This window comes from Prionailurus viverrinus, chromosome B1 (assembly GCF_022837055.1).
Source record: "Prionailurus viverrinus isolate Anna chromosome B1, UM_Priviv_1.0, whole genome shotgun sequence".
In the NCBI taxonomy this organism is placed as follows: domain Eukaryota; kingdom Metazoa; phylum Chordata; class Mammalia; order Carnivora; family Felidae; genus Prionailurus; species Prionailurus viverrinus.
Window position 1 is genome coordinate 16,933,206 of NC_062564.1, and position 18,891 is coordinate 16,952,096.

The 18,891-nt window shown below is 40.3% G+C and overlaps 1 protein-coding gene across 1 annotated transcript in view; it reads left to right on the plus strand.

The window, feature by feature from the left end:
* TLR3 (toll like receptor 3) overlaps positions 1–13,276 on the plus strand; it is a 430,042-nt gene extending 416,766 nt beyond the window's left edge. Inside the window, exons 10-13 of the mRNA XM_047855095.1 lie at positions 4,191–4,642; positions 6,788–6,979; positions 9,501–11,353; positions 11,585–13,276. Of these exons, the coding sequence (XP_047711051.1) occupies positions 4,202–4,642; positions 6,788–6,979; positions 9,501–11,353; positions 11,585–11,813 (2,715 nt within the window). The 5' untranslated portion in view covers positions 4,191–4,201 and the 3' untranslated portion in view covers positions 11,814–13,276. The remainder of the gene's footprint in view (positions 1–4,190; positions 4,643–6,787; positions 6,980–9,500; positions 11,354–11,584) is intronic.
* The last annotated feature ends 5,615 nt before the right edge of the window (positions 13,277–18,891 follow it).

An 18,891-nucleotide genomic window follows, 5' to 3' on the forward strand; every position in this document is an offset into this window, starting at 1 on the left:
TCATGAACTTCTTTAGTTTGTGTTTGTCTGTGAAGCTCTTTATCTCCCCTCCCATTCTGAATGACAGCATTGCTGGATAAAGTTTCATGGCTGCATGTTGTCCCAGTCAGCACATTGAATATATCCTGCCACTCCCTTCTGGCCTGCCAGGTTTCCGTGGATAAGTCTGCTGCTAGCCTTATTTGTCTTCCCTTGTAAGTTAGGGACATCTTTTCCCAGGCTGCTTTTAGTATTTTTTTCCTTATCTATGTATTTTGCAAATTTTACTATGATCTGTCCTTGTGTTGGCCTGGTTTTGTTGATTTTGATGGGAGTTTTCTTTGTCTCCTGGGTTTGGATGTCTGTTTCCATCCACAGATTAAGGACGTTTTCATCTATAATTTGCTCAAATAAACTTTCTATCCCCTTTTCCCTCTCTTCTCCTGGGACTCCTATGATATGAATGTTATTATGTTTTATGGAGTTGCTGAGTTCCCTAAGTTTACATTTGTGATCCAATATTTTTATTTCCCTCTTCTTTTCAGCTTTATTATTTTCCATAATTTTGTCTTCTATATCACTATTCATTCCTCTGCTTCTTCCATGATTGTGGTCATTACATCTAGTCAGTTTCACCTCTTGATTAGAGCAGTTTTTATTTTGGCCTGACCAGTTTTTTAGATTCTTTATCTCTGCAGTAAGAGACTTCCTGGTGTCTGTTATGCTTTTCTCAAGGCCAGCTAGTATCCTTTTTATCGTTGTTTTAAATTCTGGATCCGGCATATTGCTTGTATCTCTTTTAATTAGATCCCTGGCTGTGACCTTTTCTTGTTCTTTCTTTTGGGATGAATTCCTCCATCTTGGCATTTTGTTTCTAGGTCTCTGTCTTCTTCTGTGTTAGGAAAGCTGGATATGTTTCATGTTCCTGAGAGTAATGGCTTTATTAAGAAGAGGTCATATAGTGCTCGAGACCTAGAACTTCAGGAAGTGTTTCTGGGGTTTGCTGTGTGCACTCTGATGCTCTGTTTTGACTGCTCTTACCCTCAGGTCAGCCCTCTGCAGAGTTTCTCCTTGCCTGCAGTGGGAAGTGTGTGGACCTTAGCCAGAGTGTGGCTTGTTTTAGCTAGGTGTGCTCTTGTCTGCCTGTTAAAAGAGGTCTGATCCTATTTCCACTGGAGCTGAAGCTTTGCTGCACTCTATGGTCAGTAGACTTGGTACATGCGAGGGTTTGTGCTGGCCTTCTGGGGTAGGGGCCTGCTGCTCTGGTTCTTAGTCACATTTGCCCAGGTAAAGATGTACCTGAAGAACACAGGGGTTGGGACTTGGTGTAAGTGGCTCAGGCCTCCACTGTCAGCACTATTCTGCTCCCTGAAGTCAATGTGTGCTGATGGGCAGGGGAAAAATTGGTGCCAACCCTCCCCCTTGTCCCTGAGAAGGGGAGTTTGTGTCTGCTGCTGTCCATGAAGCCCTCACAGAAGAGCTGACAATCTCCCTTTGTGTGTACCAAGCATACCTCACGTCCCTGCCTTCACTCTGTCTGTGTCTGGCCTGTGTGCCCACCCAGCCAGTGGGTTTTACCTCAGGCAGGCCGGCTGAGTTTCAAAACTCCAAACTTCAGGGACCCAGTGTAATGTAGACTCATGCTGGTGCTCTGGGGGAGAGTTCCACTTTCACAGTGGGGCTGGTGCTGGTTTGTCCCAGAAGGGCAGCTGTACCAACACCCAGGAGCTTAGAGTTTAAGAGTAAAGTGCTGCAAAAAGCTGGCATCCAGGTCAGCTGCCCTTAGGTGAACTGTCTCTGTTTCTTTGCTAAGGAACAGGGCAGCACAATGGTGCCCACTGGCTCTTTTGTCCCCTAAGAGGCAATGCCGCCTCTCCCAAATGCACCCCAAGAAGGGGTAAATATCTCTCCCAGTGTGTCCCAAGGAATCCTCAGATAGTGCTGTCCACTCCTAGCTCTCTGCCTACCACAGAGCATCATTGCACCCACTGGGCTCCACACCTGCCATGGCACTGACTTCTAAAAGTCCAGTCTTTGAGCTCTGCTGGTTGTAAAAACTCACAGCAATCAGCCCCACTCATTTTCTGTCAATGGTTTTGGGAAAGTGTTTTTCTTGTGTGATCCCCCCTGTGCGCTCTCACTCTCTCTCTCTCTCTCCTCTCTGTCTGTGATCAGGGCTCCCTCCCTTCCACAGCACCTATGATCCTTTTCTTCCCCAAAGCACATATCACCTTCCTACCTACCGCGATGTCGCCTCTTGTCCCTCTCTCTAGTTGTGCAATTTATTCTCTCACCCTTATATTGCTTTCTTGGGTGTTGAGAAAGATTTGATGTTTATCCAGGCATGTTCAAGGAATGCGGCAAGCATAGGGGCCTCCTACCACTCCACCATCTTCTCCCCTAAAACCCCATTAAAACTTTTAAAGGCCTTTCTGTTTTGTGAATGGTATGTTAGCAAATGCTTAAATTTGTTAACTTTGATTCTTTAGACCAACTAGTAGGGTAAAGTGATCCATGGATGCCTCATAACCCGGGACTTTCTTTCTGCTCTGAACATGAAATTGAAGGGGCCCCTGGGTGGTTCAGTTGGTTAAGTGTCCAACTCTTGATTTTGGCTCGGTTCACGATCTCACAGTTTGTGAAATTGAGCCCCGCATCAGGTTCCATGCTGACAGTGCAGAACCTGCTTGGGATTTTCTCTCTCTCCCTCTCTGTCTGCCCTTCCTGCACCTGCATGCATTCTCTCTCTCTCTCTCTCTCTCTCTCTCTCTCTCTCTCTCTCTGCCTTCAAATAAATAAATAAACATTTAAAAATAAAGAAATAAAATGAAATTGAAAACCAGAACAGGTTTAGAGGAATTGAGCCTCCTCAAATGAAGATCAGTTGTAGTTGTTCAGGGAAGATACTAGTTGATTCCCAGCCTGTGAGAACAGCCCTAGAGTCTGCACTGTGGCTCTCCATCTAACCCAAGGCTGGGTTAATAAGGAGCTTCTCACATCCTTCTAGCCACCATGAATTTCCTTGAATTTCAATGATTTTGCACGCTTGGCCCCCTCTTCTGGTTAATAGTTAGCTGTGATCGTCTCATGATATAATTGGCTTCTGTCTTGTATAGATTTTCCTTATGAAGTAAAACGTTTACAAAGTAGAGAATAGTTGCAATTATCTGCTTATAAATCGTGGATTATTTTACTGATTAATAATAATAGTAATAACAAACGCTGGTGTGTGCCACCTACTGTAAGGCTTATCTCATTTCATCGTTGTAACAAGCTATGGAAGAGCGACTTCAATTATCCAGACTTACAAGATGAGGGAATGAAGTCCTAAAAAAAGGAGCTAACTTGCCGGAGGCTACCAAGCCGAAAACAGGAACACAACTCAGCAGTGTAATTCCAGGTTTTTTTTCTCCTTATCACTATGTTTCTCTACGTTGTCTTGATTCTGCAGTGAATGCTTATTTCTATAATCATAAAATTGCAAATGATATTTATTGGCTTTAGATTTTCTGAATTTATGTGGACCAAGTATGTTGGACTCGCCATAGTTTTAGGATAAAAATGCTAAATTTTATATCTTTACAGTGTCAAGCCAGGGCTGTAGTTGGCAGTTTTAGGAAACGTAAATATGGAAGAAATGGGTAGAACATTCAGGGGTGCACATTTCCTCTATCACATCCCGAGGATCAAGAGAGGACGTCTCAAGTTGTCTGATCAATAAGACAGAGTTTTAGCTATAGTCATAAAACTTATAAATAGAACAATAGATTAAATAAATTAAAAGTGACTGAAGAAGAATTGTGAGGAGACTGATCGAATAGTGTAAGTTCCGTATCTTTACGGTGGGAAGAAACTACTCACTGTATTGACGAAACAGAAGCACAAGCGCAAATGTGTTATTTGAGTTTGTGGAGGTGACCGTGAACATTAGAAATAGAAACTGTCAGGAGGTTACCTTGAAACATTGAAGATGGGGCGGAGGTGGAGAGTGAGGAGCGAGTTTGTGTGTTCCACTTTTTACTTTTCTGTGCTACTTGAATTATTTCTATTGGAGGTACAACTTGTATAATACACACTTGTGTATCATACCAGTTGTGAATAAAAAGATCACGCATAGTCACATTTGGTTATCTATCTTACAAGGAATATACCAATGCCTATGAAAACCTGTGTCATTAATGTTGTCTGCTACTTTGTTATGTTTCTTTTAGAGGAGGGAATCATGAGCCAGAGTTCGCCTTATATCTATTCCTTTTTGGGGCTTTTGCCCTTTTGGATACTGTGTACATCCTCTACCAACAAATGTGTTGTTAGGCATGAAGCAGCTGACTGCAGTCATCTGAAGTTGACACAAGTGCCCGATGACCTCCCAGCAAACATAACGGTGTTGAATCTCACCCATAACCAGCTCAGAAGATTACCACCTGACAACTTTACAAGATATAGCCAACTTACTACCTTGGATGGAGGATTTAACTCCATCTCAAAACTGGAGCCAGAATTGTGCCAAAAACTCCCCTTGTTGGAAATTTTGAACCTCGAACACAATGAACTCTCTCACCTTTCAGAGCGAACTTTTATCTTCTGCGTGAATTTGATGGAACTCCATCTAAGGTCCAATTCAATCCAGAAAATTGAAAACGATCCCTTCCAAAACCTGAAGGTAGGATGGAAATGTTCACCTCCATATAAGAAATTAAAAATATGTTGCCTCGTGTTAAGTTTTCAAGTCACTCATGAATCTTGAGATTTCGTATCTCAGTATCAAGGTCAAGAATGAAAAATCTGATCTACCCAAATGGGAAGAGGGGAAGCTTTATGTACAAATATGGCCATTTAAGATTGGAAGTCTTTTCAAAAGAGAAAATAGCATCTTACTTCACTTTCAGTCTTAAGTTTAAAGAACTCTGCCTCTCTTGCTCCCTCCCATTAAAAATACAACTCAGATACAAGAGGTAGAGATCAGAGAAGAATCTGGTCTGTCATAACCCGAGAAGAATAAGAATATCTCATTAGGAACACAGCAAATAAACTCTCAATGCTGCTGATAGTACCTGAAGTGTTGAAAACAACAACAACAACAACAACAACAACACACGTCCAAATTCAGACTTAAATAAAGTTAACAAATTGACACATGATAAAGCAAATTGTCCAACTAAAAATTACCTACTCTTGATTTAGAAATCTCTTCATATTATTGCTTTACTGATGGCCATCCTTTTTTTTCCCCTGAATACTTGCCTTGAATATTAAATCTGTGAAAATGTATGTGAGTGTCTCTGAATCTGAGACACTTAGTAGGTACTTTTCTTGAACCAAAGCCATTTTTTTAAACTCTGTTTTCTTCATCACATGGACCTATACAAAATTTGGCATTCCTTGACCTCATATGCCAAGAGTAATGTACAAACAAGTAAGCTTAGAGACATTTGTAAAGTGACTTGCTTGCTAGTGATCTGAAATTCTCTTATGCCTCTTTAGATCCTGCAGTGGACGAAATGGCTTTGGACACAAAGGCCTCAAAATCTGGTTAGAATTATCTTTGGCAAAATGTTCTTTCATGTTGAAAACATAAATAAAAGTCTTACTCTCTTGAATACACATCATCTAAGATTTTACCCTAATATATATCAGCTTTTCCTTACCTTTTACCTGAGTGGAAATTTACCTGTTAAAAATATCACAGGGTGGTTAAAATGTCCCACAGCGCTAACAAAACAAAAATGAATATTCTATACTCGCCATGATGCAAAATGAACATACCTATCTATCTTTCTCAAAGTAAAAATCTTTTTTAGGATTTCATGGACTTTTAAAGAAAATATTTCTTCATTTTTTTTGTTTCATTTCTTTTTTATTTTAATGTTTATTTACTTATTTATTTTTTTTATTATTTTTTAAATATGAAATTTATTGTCAAATTGGTTTCCATACAACACCCAGTGCTCATCCCAACAGGTGCCCTCCTCAATGCCCATCACCCACCCTCCCCTCCCTCCCACGACCCGTCAACCCTCAGTTTGTTCTCGGTTTTTAAGAGTCTCTCATGTTTTGGCTCCCTCCCTCTCTAACCTTTTTTTTTATTCCCTCCCCCATGGCCTTCTGGTAAGTTTCTCAGGATCCACATAAGAGTGAAAACATACGGTATCTGTCTTTCTCTGTATGACTTATTTCACTTAGCATATTTTTGTTTCATTTCAAGGCTGATGCATGACATTATATGTTTAGTAAGCCACATGAATATTCCTTACATCATAAGGAAATGCTTATTATAAATAATAAATAAATGTTTATTATGAATCTTCCTTATATCATGAATAAATATGCTTAAATCCCTTTATTTTGGTAAGAGAAATAAAATCATTCTTTTTAAAAAATGATTCTTGGGCGCCTGAGTGGGTCAGTCGGTTGGGCATCCGACTTTGGCTCACGTCACGATCTCATGGTTCGTGGGTTTGGGCCCCGGGTCGGGTTCTGTGCTGACAGCTCGGAGCCTGGAGCCTGCTTCGGATTCTATGTCTCCTTCTCTATATCTGCCCCTCCCCTGCTCATATTCTGTCTCTGTCTCTCAAAAATAAATAAACATTAAAAAATTTTTTTAAATAATTCTTGAAGTGAGAAACAAACCCTTATAACAATGTTATTTTTGATCACCACGAAAATTTTTCATTACCTCTACTGTCAATTGTCTATAGAATAATAGAGAGGTGACATTTTTGCTGTTATTTCTAAGATGCAGGTACATTTAAAGGAACTATTTTTGGTGGCAAGACTCTAACTTGTATGCATCTTTTTTCTCTCTCAGAATTTAATCAAATTAGATCTATCTCATAATGGTTTGTCATCTACCAAATTAGGAAGTCAGCTCCAACTGGAAAATCTCCAAGAGCTCCTGTTATCAAATAATAAAATTAACATCCTGAGACATGAAGAACTGGATTTCCTTGGCAATTCTTCTTTGAAGAAATTAGAATTGTCATCAAATCCAATTAAAGAGGTAAGAAGTCGGGTAAAATGATTTCGTGTTGTACCTTTAAGTGTGGGCAATCCCTAACTGTGTCACAGGGGTAAGAATCTAAAGATCCCTAGAGAAAGGGGTAATAATGTTTGCCATGCCTTCCAGAAGTCCTTCACACTTACCGCTTGGGGCCATTGATGTCCTCCTCGCAAAAAGAAACACTGGTAGCAATTGGGGGCTGGAGCTCCGCTGTCTAACAGAAGTGGGTTAAAATCCGTGTTCCAGTTTTAGGAACCTTGGGGAGCCTACATAACCTTTCTGGGTCTTAGCTTCCTCACTTGTAAAGTGGGAATACTATCTATCGCACAAAATCGCTGGAAGAATTAAAACAGCATGATAGTTAAGGGCACAGGCTGTAGAGTTGGGCAAGCTGGCTCCCCGTCTGGGCTTTCTCTCCTAATACTTGTGTAATCAGGCAAATTATTCAAGTTCTTTGCGCTCCAGTTCCCCAGGTGTAAAGTTAGTATAATAATAACACTACTTCATAGGCTGTATGGTAAAGAATTTAGCACCGTATCTCACGTAAGTGCTCCATAAATGGTAACTAGCATTAGATTATTATGAAAATCTTCTGATAATGGAATATACTTCTTATAATGGAATATACCTAATTAACCTTCTCTTTAGATGCATGATATTCATTTCAGTACCTACTTTCATATACAAGTATGTTTGTATTTTATTCCTATACAGGCTGAGAATAAGAATATTGGAAATCGTAAACTAAGTCAGATTTTTAAAAGCTGTATCAACTTACAGACATAAAAATAGACTGTATATTTGTCCTGAGATGATAAAATATAAACAAGCAAACATTTTATGTAATATTCATGCTAATTATTGAATAGCATTTTTTTTTGTTTAGAACATTTATTGTAGAAATCTTACCAAATATGCAAGTAATGACGGAGGAGATAAAAATCATCCAAAAACCCATAGTCCAGAGACAACCAATGTTGGGTATTTTTATCTCTAGCTTTTCTCCAAGTGATAATAAGAAAAAGCAACAGCCACTGAAATTCAGAGCACAAATTCAAAAGACACCGTATGTTGGACACTATGATAAGTTTATATATATGCATATATATTTATAATTTATTGTATATATTCATAAATTTAAATTTATTATTTTTATAACTTATTTATAATATCTATATATTTATTTACATATAAATATATATTTATTAAATACATATATTTATATAGTCCTGTAACCAACTTATTCTTTTTTGAAAGTTTATTTATTTATTCGAGAGAGAGAGAGCAGGGGAGAGAGAGAAAGAATCCCAAGTAAGCTCCACACTATCAGCTAAGAGCTGGATGTGGGGCTCAATCTCACGAATCACGAGATGATGACCTGAGCCGAAATCAGGAGTCGGACACTTGACCGACTGAGCCATGCAGGCGTCCCGTCACCAATTGATTCGTATCATCATTTTACCCAAGGGTAAATTGAGATGAAGCAGGGCTAAGGAACTTGTCCAAGGTCTCACATGCGACAGTTTGGTGACAGAACTGGGTCTCTGGCAGTGTTAGATCGGAGCCCATGCTCTTAACAGCTGTGCTGTATTGCCTCCCATAGGCAACAGTGTATCCTCCCATTAAAAAGTCATCTCACGTCGTGAGCATTCTCCGTGTCATTGAGAATTATTCAAAAACTCAATTTTGATTACTGCAACATGTTATCATGGAAGTTCACCCTAATGAACGGAACAATTTCCTGCTCTGTAGTCCAATTCACTTTACTTACAACCAAATTTGCCTTATCGTCCATTAGCCCTAACAGCTCACAAATGACACAGTAGGAATCAGAGCCTCTTTGCTCTCCTGGTGTTTAACCACCCAGGACTGGCTCCGACCCTCTCGGGATTCCTTCTCTCCTTGCCTCCTGTCCTCTTGTTCTGGGGCAGAATCCACAGCAGACAAGGCTTCTGGTGAGGGAGTGGGGGCAGAGCAGAAGGGAGCTGGAGGCACTGTCATGCAATAACATCAGGAGAAAACCCGGGCTGGACAGACCAAGAGGAAGGCTGGAACTCAGAGCTACAGAAGGGAAAGTGCGCGTCACAGTTGCATAATAAAATCCACCCGTTCATTCCCCACGTGTTCACTGAGAACAGTGGTCAGCGAGACAGAAACAGCATCTGCCCCAGTGGTGACCTTACAAAGAGTTTATTAATTACGATCATACTCAGTGTGATCAAGTAAAAATACTAGGGACCTCACCTAGACTGGGAGGGCAGGGAGGGCCCCCTGAAAAGGAGGCCATTGAATGCTGGGCAGAAGGTAAGCAGCGGCCAGGAAAGGTGGGGGACTGCCCCAGGAGGTGGGTGTCGCAGGCACAGAGTAAGGAACTGTGCAGTAGAGGGTTGGAGAGTAAACCCAGAGAAGATGGGGAAGGGGGAAGGGGGTGGAGTAAAGAATTGTGTTTAAGCTTCTCTAGAGTCATGCGGACCCCACCGTGTTTTGGTTATTAACCTCTTTTTTCTCCCCCCACCTTTAGTTCTCTCCAGGGTGTTTTCATGCGATTGGAAAACTATTTGGCCTCTCTCTGAACAATGCTCAACTGAACCCCAACCTCACAGAGCAGCTTTGTTTAGAACTGTCGAACACAAGCATTCAGAATCTATCGCTGAGCAACACCCAGCTGTACAGAACGAGCACCATGACTTTCGTTGGGCTCCAGCACACAAATCTCACCGTGCTCGATCTTTCCCACAACAACTTAAATGTGATTGATAATGGTTCCTTCGTTTGGCTTCCACGTCTAGAATATTTCTTCCTGGGGTATAATAATATAGAACACTTATTTTCTCACTCCTTGTATGGGCTTCTCAGTGTGAGATACTTGGATTTGAGACGATCTTTCACCAAACAAAGCACTGCTCTTACCTCGCGTCCCAAGATCGATGATTTTTCCTTTCAGTGGCTAAAATGTTTGGAGTATCTTAACATGGGAGACAACAACTTCCCGGGTATAAAAAGCAATATGTTCACGGGACTGATAAAGCTGAAACACTTGAGTCTATCCGACTCCTTCACAAGCTTGCGAACTTTAACAAATGAAACATTTTTGTCACTTGCTCAGTCTCCTCTGGTCACGCTCAACCTAACCAAAAACAAAATCTCAAAAATAGAGAGTGGCGCTTTTTCTTGTCTGGGCCACCTTCAGGTACTCGACCTTGGCCTTAATGAAATTGGGCAAGAGCTCACAGGCCAAGAATGGAGAGGTCTAGGAAATATCATTGAAATCTACCTTTCCTACAACAAATACCTACAACTGACTCCCGGGTCTTTTGCCCTGGTTCCAAGCCTCCAACGCCTGATGCTCCGCAGAGTGGCCCTGAGAAATGTGGACAGTTCTCCTTCACCTTTTCATTCTCTTCGCAACTTGGTCATTCTGGATCTAAGCAACAACAATATAGCCAACATAAATGATAAACTGTTGGAGGGTCTTGAGAAACTAGAAATTCTGGAATTGCAGCACAACAACTTAGCACGGCTATGGAAACGTGCAAACCCTAGTGGTCCTGTTTATTTTCTAAAGGGTCTTCCTCACCTCCACATTCTTAACTTAGAGTCCAATGGCTTTGATGAGATCCCAGCAGAGGTATTCAAGGGCTTATCTGAATTAAAGAGCATTGATTTAGGATTGAATAATTTGAACATATTTCCGCTATCTGTCTTTGATGATCAGGCATCTCTAAAGTCACTGAACCTTCAGAAGAATCTCATAACGTCAGTTGAGAAGGATGTTTTTGGGCCAGCCTTCAGGAACCTGAGTAATTTAGATATGAGCTTTAACCCATTTGATTGTACCTGTGAAAGTATTGCCTGGTTTGTTAATTGGATTAATAGTACCCATACCAACATCTCTGACCTGTCAAGCCATTACCTCTGTAATACTCCACCTCAATATCATGGTTTCCCGGTGATGCTTTTTGATATATCAGCCTGCAAAGACAGTGCCCCCTTTGAACTCTTTTTCATAATAAATACCAGTATCCTTTTGATTTTCATCTTTACCGTATTGCTCATCCATTTCGAAGGCTGGAGGATATCTTTTTATTGGAATGTTTCAGTGCATCGCGTTCTTGGTTTCAAAGAAATAGACAGACAGCCAGAGCAGTTTGAATATGCAGCATATATAATTCATGCCTATAAAGATAGGGATTGGGTCTGGGAGAACTTCTCTCCGATGGAAGAAAAAGATCAAACTCTCAGATTTTGTCTCGAAGAAAGGGACTTTGAGGCAGGTGTCCTTGAACTTGAATCAATTGTTAATAGCATCAAAAGGAGCAGAAAAACGATTTTCGTTATAACACAGCATCTATTAAAAGATCCATTGTGTAAAAGGTAGGTGAACATTGTGAAATTTTAAGTGTGTACTTGTTTTTTTTCACTTGAGCTTTCAAATATTACTAACATTCTCATTGACAACTCAAAGAATTTTAAAAATAAAAAAATAACTTGATTATTAGTGACAGATAAAACCAAGTGTAGGGGGGACGTTAGAGCTTTTGGCTGTTCTAAACCGTATGCTGATATATAATTTATTTTAATAATAATTTTTTTTTTTTTTACCAGATTCAAGGTGCACCAGGCAGTTCAGCAAGCTGTGGAACAGAATCTGGATTCCATTATATTGATCTTTCTTGAGGATATTCCAGATTATAAACTGAACCATGCACTCTGTTTGCGACGAGGGATGTTTAAATCTCACTGCATCTTGAACTGGCCAGTTCAGAAAGAACGGGTAAATGCCTTTCATCATAAATTGCAAGTAGCGCTTGGATCCAGAAATTCAATACATTAAATTTATTTAAAGACTAAGTTAACAAAGGCGTAACTTTCCCCCACTTAACGAGTTTCATAGTAAATTTAGGTTTTATTTGAAAATAATATATATCTGTTTATTCAGACTTAGAGAGGTTTCTGATAATTATATTTGGAGTTTTTTTTGGATGCACTCATAGGAAAATAAGAGATCATTGTTTTAGTGGGTACAATGCTATTTCGACTATAAAAGAGTAAAATATATATCCTAATTTTTAAAAGCTTCATCACAGGATTTTTTTTTTTTTTCAGTTAGAAAGCTTTTATTTTAGTGGTGCCCACTTCAGTGTTGATTTTGGTAAGTGTTAAATTCCATTTGAACCTACAGATGCATGGTCAGAAAACGTTTGTAATTCATTTTCATTACTTAGTTAAAATACATATTTTAATAAGTCCTTATATTTCCCTGATACGTGGGTTTCTGCTGTAGGTGTTAGAAGAAACAATTCTCTTACTTAAAAGTATTACAGGAAACAAAAAAAGTATTATAGAAAGGCTTGCTTCCTGAAGGTTAATTAGTAGATTAGCTTTGTGGTTGTAAAATATTGTTTTCTCTTGGCCACAGACTCAGGAGATGGTCCTGGTCGGATCATTTGGTCCTACTGGGACTCTTTGACTCCTGATCTTGAAAATTATGGTGTTGAACAAAATCTTTAATAATCCTATATAATTAGCGATGATGACCATGGTATAATACATTCACGTGAAACGTATCATCATGTCATAAAATAGTGTGCTGTGTATACATTAGTCCTTCTCTAGAAAGACTATTATTTAAAATTTTATTTTTGCTTTTACAATGGAAAGAATCTAATTATTGAAAATAGACATGAATAGCGTTTTAAAACCTTTATAGTTCTGGTATTCAAATAAAGAGAGTGTTGATATCATAAAGCTGGGTTAATTTCTATATTAGAAGCACTGGTTTGGTAAATTTAGGGAGAATTTGAGCTGTCACAGTTTGGAACTTTGATTAAAATAGTATCGTATACTCGGGGCTAAGTCCACAGAATCCTGGAAAAAGTGATACTCCCTGTACTGCCGGTTCTGAAAGAGTCTACAGTCTCTCAACAATGTGAATGTGTGGAGGACTCATTTTCACTTCCGTGTTACACAGCATCCTTGCACACGAGATGCTCGTTCGATAGAATTTTTGCTAAGACGTGCTTTCCGCCTGTGAAATAATCTCGTTTTATTTTGGCATTGTAAAATAAAAATAAAAGAAAGAAAAGACAGATTAAATTAAACTTTTATGATGGCAAAATAAAACCCACAGCCACAGTTTTTCCTGACGTGCTTTGTATGTTATTTATGTCTCGATAGTCCCAATGTTAGTCCAGTATTTCTAAGTAATGGATATTCCATTGGTCTACAAAAAGCAGGGCAGGAAGTAATTTTGCTTTTATGCCCTTATTTGCTTATAAGATAGTTGATCAAATGGCCACAATTTAAATTGAGTTCAAGTGTAATCTTTTAAAGTTGCTTAATATTTAAGAAGATACACAAGGGATGACCCTTGAACTGAATACAAGTAAAGCTAATCAACGGTGTAAGCCTTGACTTATATTTGGCCTACACAGGAAGAAACATCCTGAACCTTCGGCAAGCTGTCCTTTATAATTGTTCTCTGGAGGAGTCCTTATCCCTGGGGTTCAAAACAAGGGAAGTGCAGAAAAGGATATTTGTCTGACCTGTTTAACTTCCACAAGTGAAGTAACGTGTTTGAAAGCTCTCAGGGTACCATCATGTTATCTGTTCACTCCATCTCCTTCTTGCTGTTTTTCAAAACAAATTCCAGCTGAATCAACATTGAGTTTAAAACAAATCCGGGTGTTTAGATTTTACCTAAAAATGACACCTTTTTGATTGTAATAAGAAGTGAATACTCAGGGCGCCTGGGTGGCGCAGTCGGTTGAGCGTCCGACTTCAGCCAGGTCATGATCTCGCGGTCTGTGAGTTCGAGCCCCGCGTCGGGCTCTGGGCTGATGGCTCAGAGCCTGGAGCCTGTTTCCGATTCTGTGTCTCCCTCTCTCTCTGCCCCTCTCCCGTTCATGCTCTGTCTCTCTCTGTCCCAAAAATAAATAAACGTTGAAAAAAAAATTTTTTTTAAAAAGAAGTGAATACTCTCACCTTGTTAGTGAGGAGGAGGGATTTTCAATGTCATTTATTTAACAAGCTCTTAATTATTCAGATGTCTACCTTAGGTGATTTGTAAAGGGGACTCCACAGTGAGTGACGGTCACGATGTGTAAATCAAGAGTTTAAAAAATATTTCTTGAAATCTCTAGAGGCAGAAAGCAGACTAGTGGTTGTCTAGACCTAGGGATGGGAAGGGGAAGTAAATAAAGGTTGTGTAAGAGATCTTTTTGGGGTGAGGAGAATGTTCTAAAAATGGATTGTGTCAATGATTGTACAACCATGTAAGTTTTTACTAACAGTCATTGAATCATATACTTAAAGCAGGTGAATTTTATAGTATGTAAATTATATATCAATAAAGCTGTTAGAAAAAGAGTATTCATGGAGCAACCACGTAAACCTAGCCCTGTGCCAAACATGGGGCACACAGGATGTGAGCTACATTGTAGAAAATGGCGCAAGAAGAGTTCGGGTAGGAAGGGGCTATCAAATATGGACCTGAACAAAAGGCTCCATGGAAGATCAGACCTTTCAAAGATGGGTAGGATCTTGTTGAGTGAGGAGCAAGATGGTGGAATGAACAGTAAGATGAAAGGGAGGGAGGCATGATCTTGGTGTTGGGAGGTCACAGGATGCTGCTGAGGATGGAACCATGGTACAGAGAACGTGGCAGAGGAATTTAGACTTAAGGAGTCAGGTGTCTTGAGATTGTAACTTGATGGGTTTCAAATGGCAACACCAGAAGTTATAATAAAATTCTCCCCTGGAATCTATGACTTAGATTTATGTGGCAGCTAGTTGAATAGAGAGTGTGACTTCTAATTTTACAGTCCAAACAGTCAGGCATACCCTCATATCACAGAAGGAGATTTAAAGCACTTATTTCTTTTCCTATATATATATATGTAAATCCATATGGAAGTAACAAAAAAAAGGGTAATCAATTGGTCATCAGTTGCTAATTACACTGGGTGATATATTAGCCATTTTTTATAATATAATTTATTGTCAAATTGGTTTCCATACAACACCCAGTGCTCATCCCAACAATTGCCTCCTCAATGCCCATCACCCACCTTCCCCTCTCCGCCACCCCCATCGACCCTCAGTTTGTTCTCAGTATCCAAGAGTCTCTTATGCTTTGCCTCCCTCCCTCTCTGTAACTATTTTTTCCCCTTTTCTTCCCCCATGGTCTTCTGTTAAGTTTCTCAAGATCCACATATGAGTGAAAACATACGATATCTTTCTCTGACTGACTTATTTCACTTAGCATAATACCCTCCAGTTCCATCCACGTTGCTGCAAATGACCAGATTTCATTCTTTGTCATTGCCAAGTAGTATTCCATTGGATATATAAACCACATCTTCTTTATCCACCCGTCAGTTGGTGGACATTTAGGCTCTTTCCATAATTTGGCTATTGTTGAAAGAGCTGTTATAAACATTGGGGTACAAGTGCCCCTATGCATCAGCACTCCTGTGTCCCTTGGGTAAATTCCTAGCAGTGCTATTGCTGGGTCATAGGGTAGGTCTATTTTTAATTTTTTGAGGAACCGCCACACTGTTTTCCAGAGCGGCTGCACCAGTTTGCATTCCCACCAATAGTGCAAGAGGGTTCCCGTTTCTCCAAATCCTCTTCAGCATCTATAGTCTCCTGATTTGTTTATTTTAGCCACTCTGACCGGCATGAGGTGGTATCTCAGTGTGGTTTTGATTTGTATTTCCCTGAGGAGGAGTGACGTTGAGCATCTTTTCATGTGCCTGTTGGCCATCTGGATGTCTTCTTTGGAAAAGTGTCTATTCATGTCTTCTGCCCATTTCTTCACTGGATTTATTTGTTTTTCAGGTGTGGGGTTTAGTAAGTTCTTTATAGGCTTTAGATACTAGCCCTTTATCTGCTATGTCACTTGCAAATACCTTTTACCATTCTGTTGGTTACCTTTTGTTTTGTTGATTGTTTCCTTTGCAGTGCAGAAGCTTTTTATCTTGATGAGGTCCCAATAGTTCATTTTTATTTTTAATTCCCTTGCCTTTAGAGATGTGTTGAGTAAGAAATTGCTGCAGCTGAGGTCAAAGAGGTTTTTGCCTGCTTTCTTCTCTAGGGTTTTGATGGTTTCCTGTCTCACATTCAGGTTCTTTATCCATTTTGAGTTTATTTTTGTGTGTGGTGTAAGAAAGTGGTCTAGTTTCATTCTTCTGCATGTTGCTGTCCAGTTCATCCAGCACCATTTGCTAAAGAGACTGTCTTTTTTTCCATTGGATACTCTGTCCTGCTTTGTCAACATTACTTGGCCATACATTTGTGGGTCCACTTCTGGGTTCTCTATTCTATTTCATTGGTCTGTGTGTCTGTTTTTGTGCCAATATCATACCGTCTTGATGATGACAGCTTTGTAGTAGAGGCTAAAGTCTGGGATTGTGATGCCTCCTGCTTTGGTCTTCTTCTTCAATATTACTTTGGCTATTCGGGGTCTTTTGTAGTTCCATACAAATTTTAGGATTGCTTGTTCTAGCTTCGAGAAGAATGCTGATGCGATTCTGATTGGGATTGCATTGAATGTGTAGAGATATCTTTGGGTAGTACTGACATTTAACAATACTTAGTCTTCCAATCCATGAGCATGGAATGCTTTTCCATTTCTTTGTGTCTTCTTCAATTTCCTTCATAAGTTTTCTATAGTTTTCAGCATACAGATCTTTTACATCTTTGGTTAGGTTTATTCCTAGGTATTTGATGGTTCTTGGTTATATTAGCCATTTGTAACTCCTGCAAGCCCTTAACCTGACTCCATCTTTCTGTCCAAGGGAGAAACTGGCTCTGTCACGTGACTTCCGCCCCACCCATTTAGCAAACTATTTTGTATACGTTGGGCAGGAGTCATGGGAATTTTCAGTGGCAGAACTTTCCTGGTTCTGTGTGAGAATTTCTGGTAGCCAGTTTTGAATTCTTAGCTCTCTTGTATCTTAAGTCAGTTCCCCAGGAAATAAATTCCCGCATGGAAATGTCTGCGCAGCAGAATTCGGGGAGTGCTCTGATTTATAAGGGAGTGAAGTCACCTGGATTGGGAAGAGAGCTCACAGTGACCTGTGCTGCAATTGCAGCAGAAGCCTTAGCAGACCCCACAGGGAATGGCCTTACAGAGTTGATGCCAAAAAGGGGCTGGACCAGTCTACCCTCATCTCAACCAATCAGCATTGGCTACAGGCAGTCCCAGGGAGGAAGCTGTGCCCTTGAACAAAAAGCTTTGCCTAAAAGCAACTCCAAAGGAGGAGATCAGTTGTGAAGCATGAGGAGTGAACAATCTGGAGGAATAGGTAGGTGCCTGGGTCCTGAAGGTGAGATCTCAGCATCCACTACACTTTCTAAGGTATTTAAGAATTCAAATAGATGTAGTTCACTTGGTTTCTTTAGGCACTTCTGCAAGCTTCCAACCATTTCATGTTTTAAAAAATAAAGTCTCTTCCAGACATCCTGGAAGACAAATGGTTTCATAGAAAGCCAACATTTAAAAAAAATAAAATAAAATAAAAATGCTTTCACAGTGTCAATGTCTTCCGGTCAAAGGCCACCAGAAACACACCTGCGGTTGAACAAGTTGGGTTTATTTCTCATTGAAGTGAAGAAGCATACACACCATGGAGATCTAGGGGCGTCTCAGTAAAAAGGTGCCTGAATGAACCTATTCCATAGGTTTGGACATTCCTTGGGTGATTTGGGGGAGGGCCTAAGGAAGCCCCTAGAGTTTCCTTCTAGATTTTATGCTGTTACAAAGGGGGAAATTGTGTGACTGGTTATCTCAATAAAGCTTACCTATAGAGAGAGAAGAGACTAGAACCAGGAGAAGGTTATAATTGATAAAGCAAAGAAATAGCCAAGAGAGGAGTGTTTGTAGTATTAGGAGGGTGGTGCAGTGACCTTATTTATTTATTTTTTGTCTGTGCTCATACAGAATTACGAAGTGGTCATCCTGGGTCTCATTTTATAGCGTCAGCGTAACCTTGTCTGAGGTTGATACTCTGTGAGGTTGTTTGTGTCCGGCAAGAGAATAACATGGCCCAGCTATGAGTGCCGGACCGGCTTCTGGGTTGTCAGGGGCTGCTTTTTGTTTGGCACAGAAGCTTTAACACAGCCTTTTGGCTGTTACCAAAAGCGTTTACCTTTTCGGCTTCTTGCAGAGATATCTTTTCATCTTAGCGAGCACTTGGTTGTAAGTGCCAGAAACTCAAAGTTCTTTAGGCAAAAAGGGAAAATGTTTGTGGTCTATACTCAAACTGGGAAAAGGGCCGGAATAGCACTAGCTGTCGAAGGGAACTAGAGCCTAGAGCTCAAACGCCACCACACCTCACACCTGCTCCTCTCTCTGTGTTCGTTAGTACCTGGGTTTGCATTGCTAGAAGTTGGGGTAACCAGGATCTCTTAGGCTCCCATTTCATATCGGCAATCCCAGTTTTTAAAACCTCGGGAGGGCCTCTGATCGGCCTTATTTGGGGTATACATCCATGCTTGTGGCCACGACGGTGGGGTCCTGTGGTTGGAAGCGCCCACCAGAACCATGTGGATAGACCCATGTGCTGTTTCCCAAAGATGGGAGCTGGACAAGCCAAGCAGTTCATGCCCACCGTATGAGACTTGTGGAACTGGCCCATTGAACAAGCTGGATTCAGTAAGGTGCAAACAGGAAACTGTGTTATTCTATCTTCCTCTCAAAGCTCTTTTTAAGAAAATTCTGCCATTTGCACGAAACCTCAGGCTTGTCATAGAGCTTTTCAGACACTCTTAGATAGTACAGAGGGTTGTCCAACCTCACCGTCACCACTTGTGATGGTCCAGTAGTGATAACCAAAACCCAAACTCTTGCCCAATATGAGTTCTCTACTTCCCCTGGTGGCGTCTGTCTTCTGGAAGACCCCACTGAT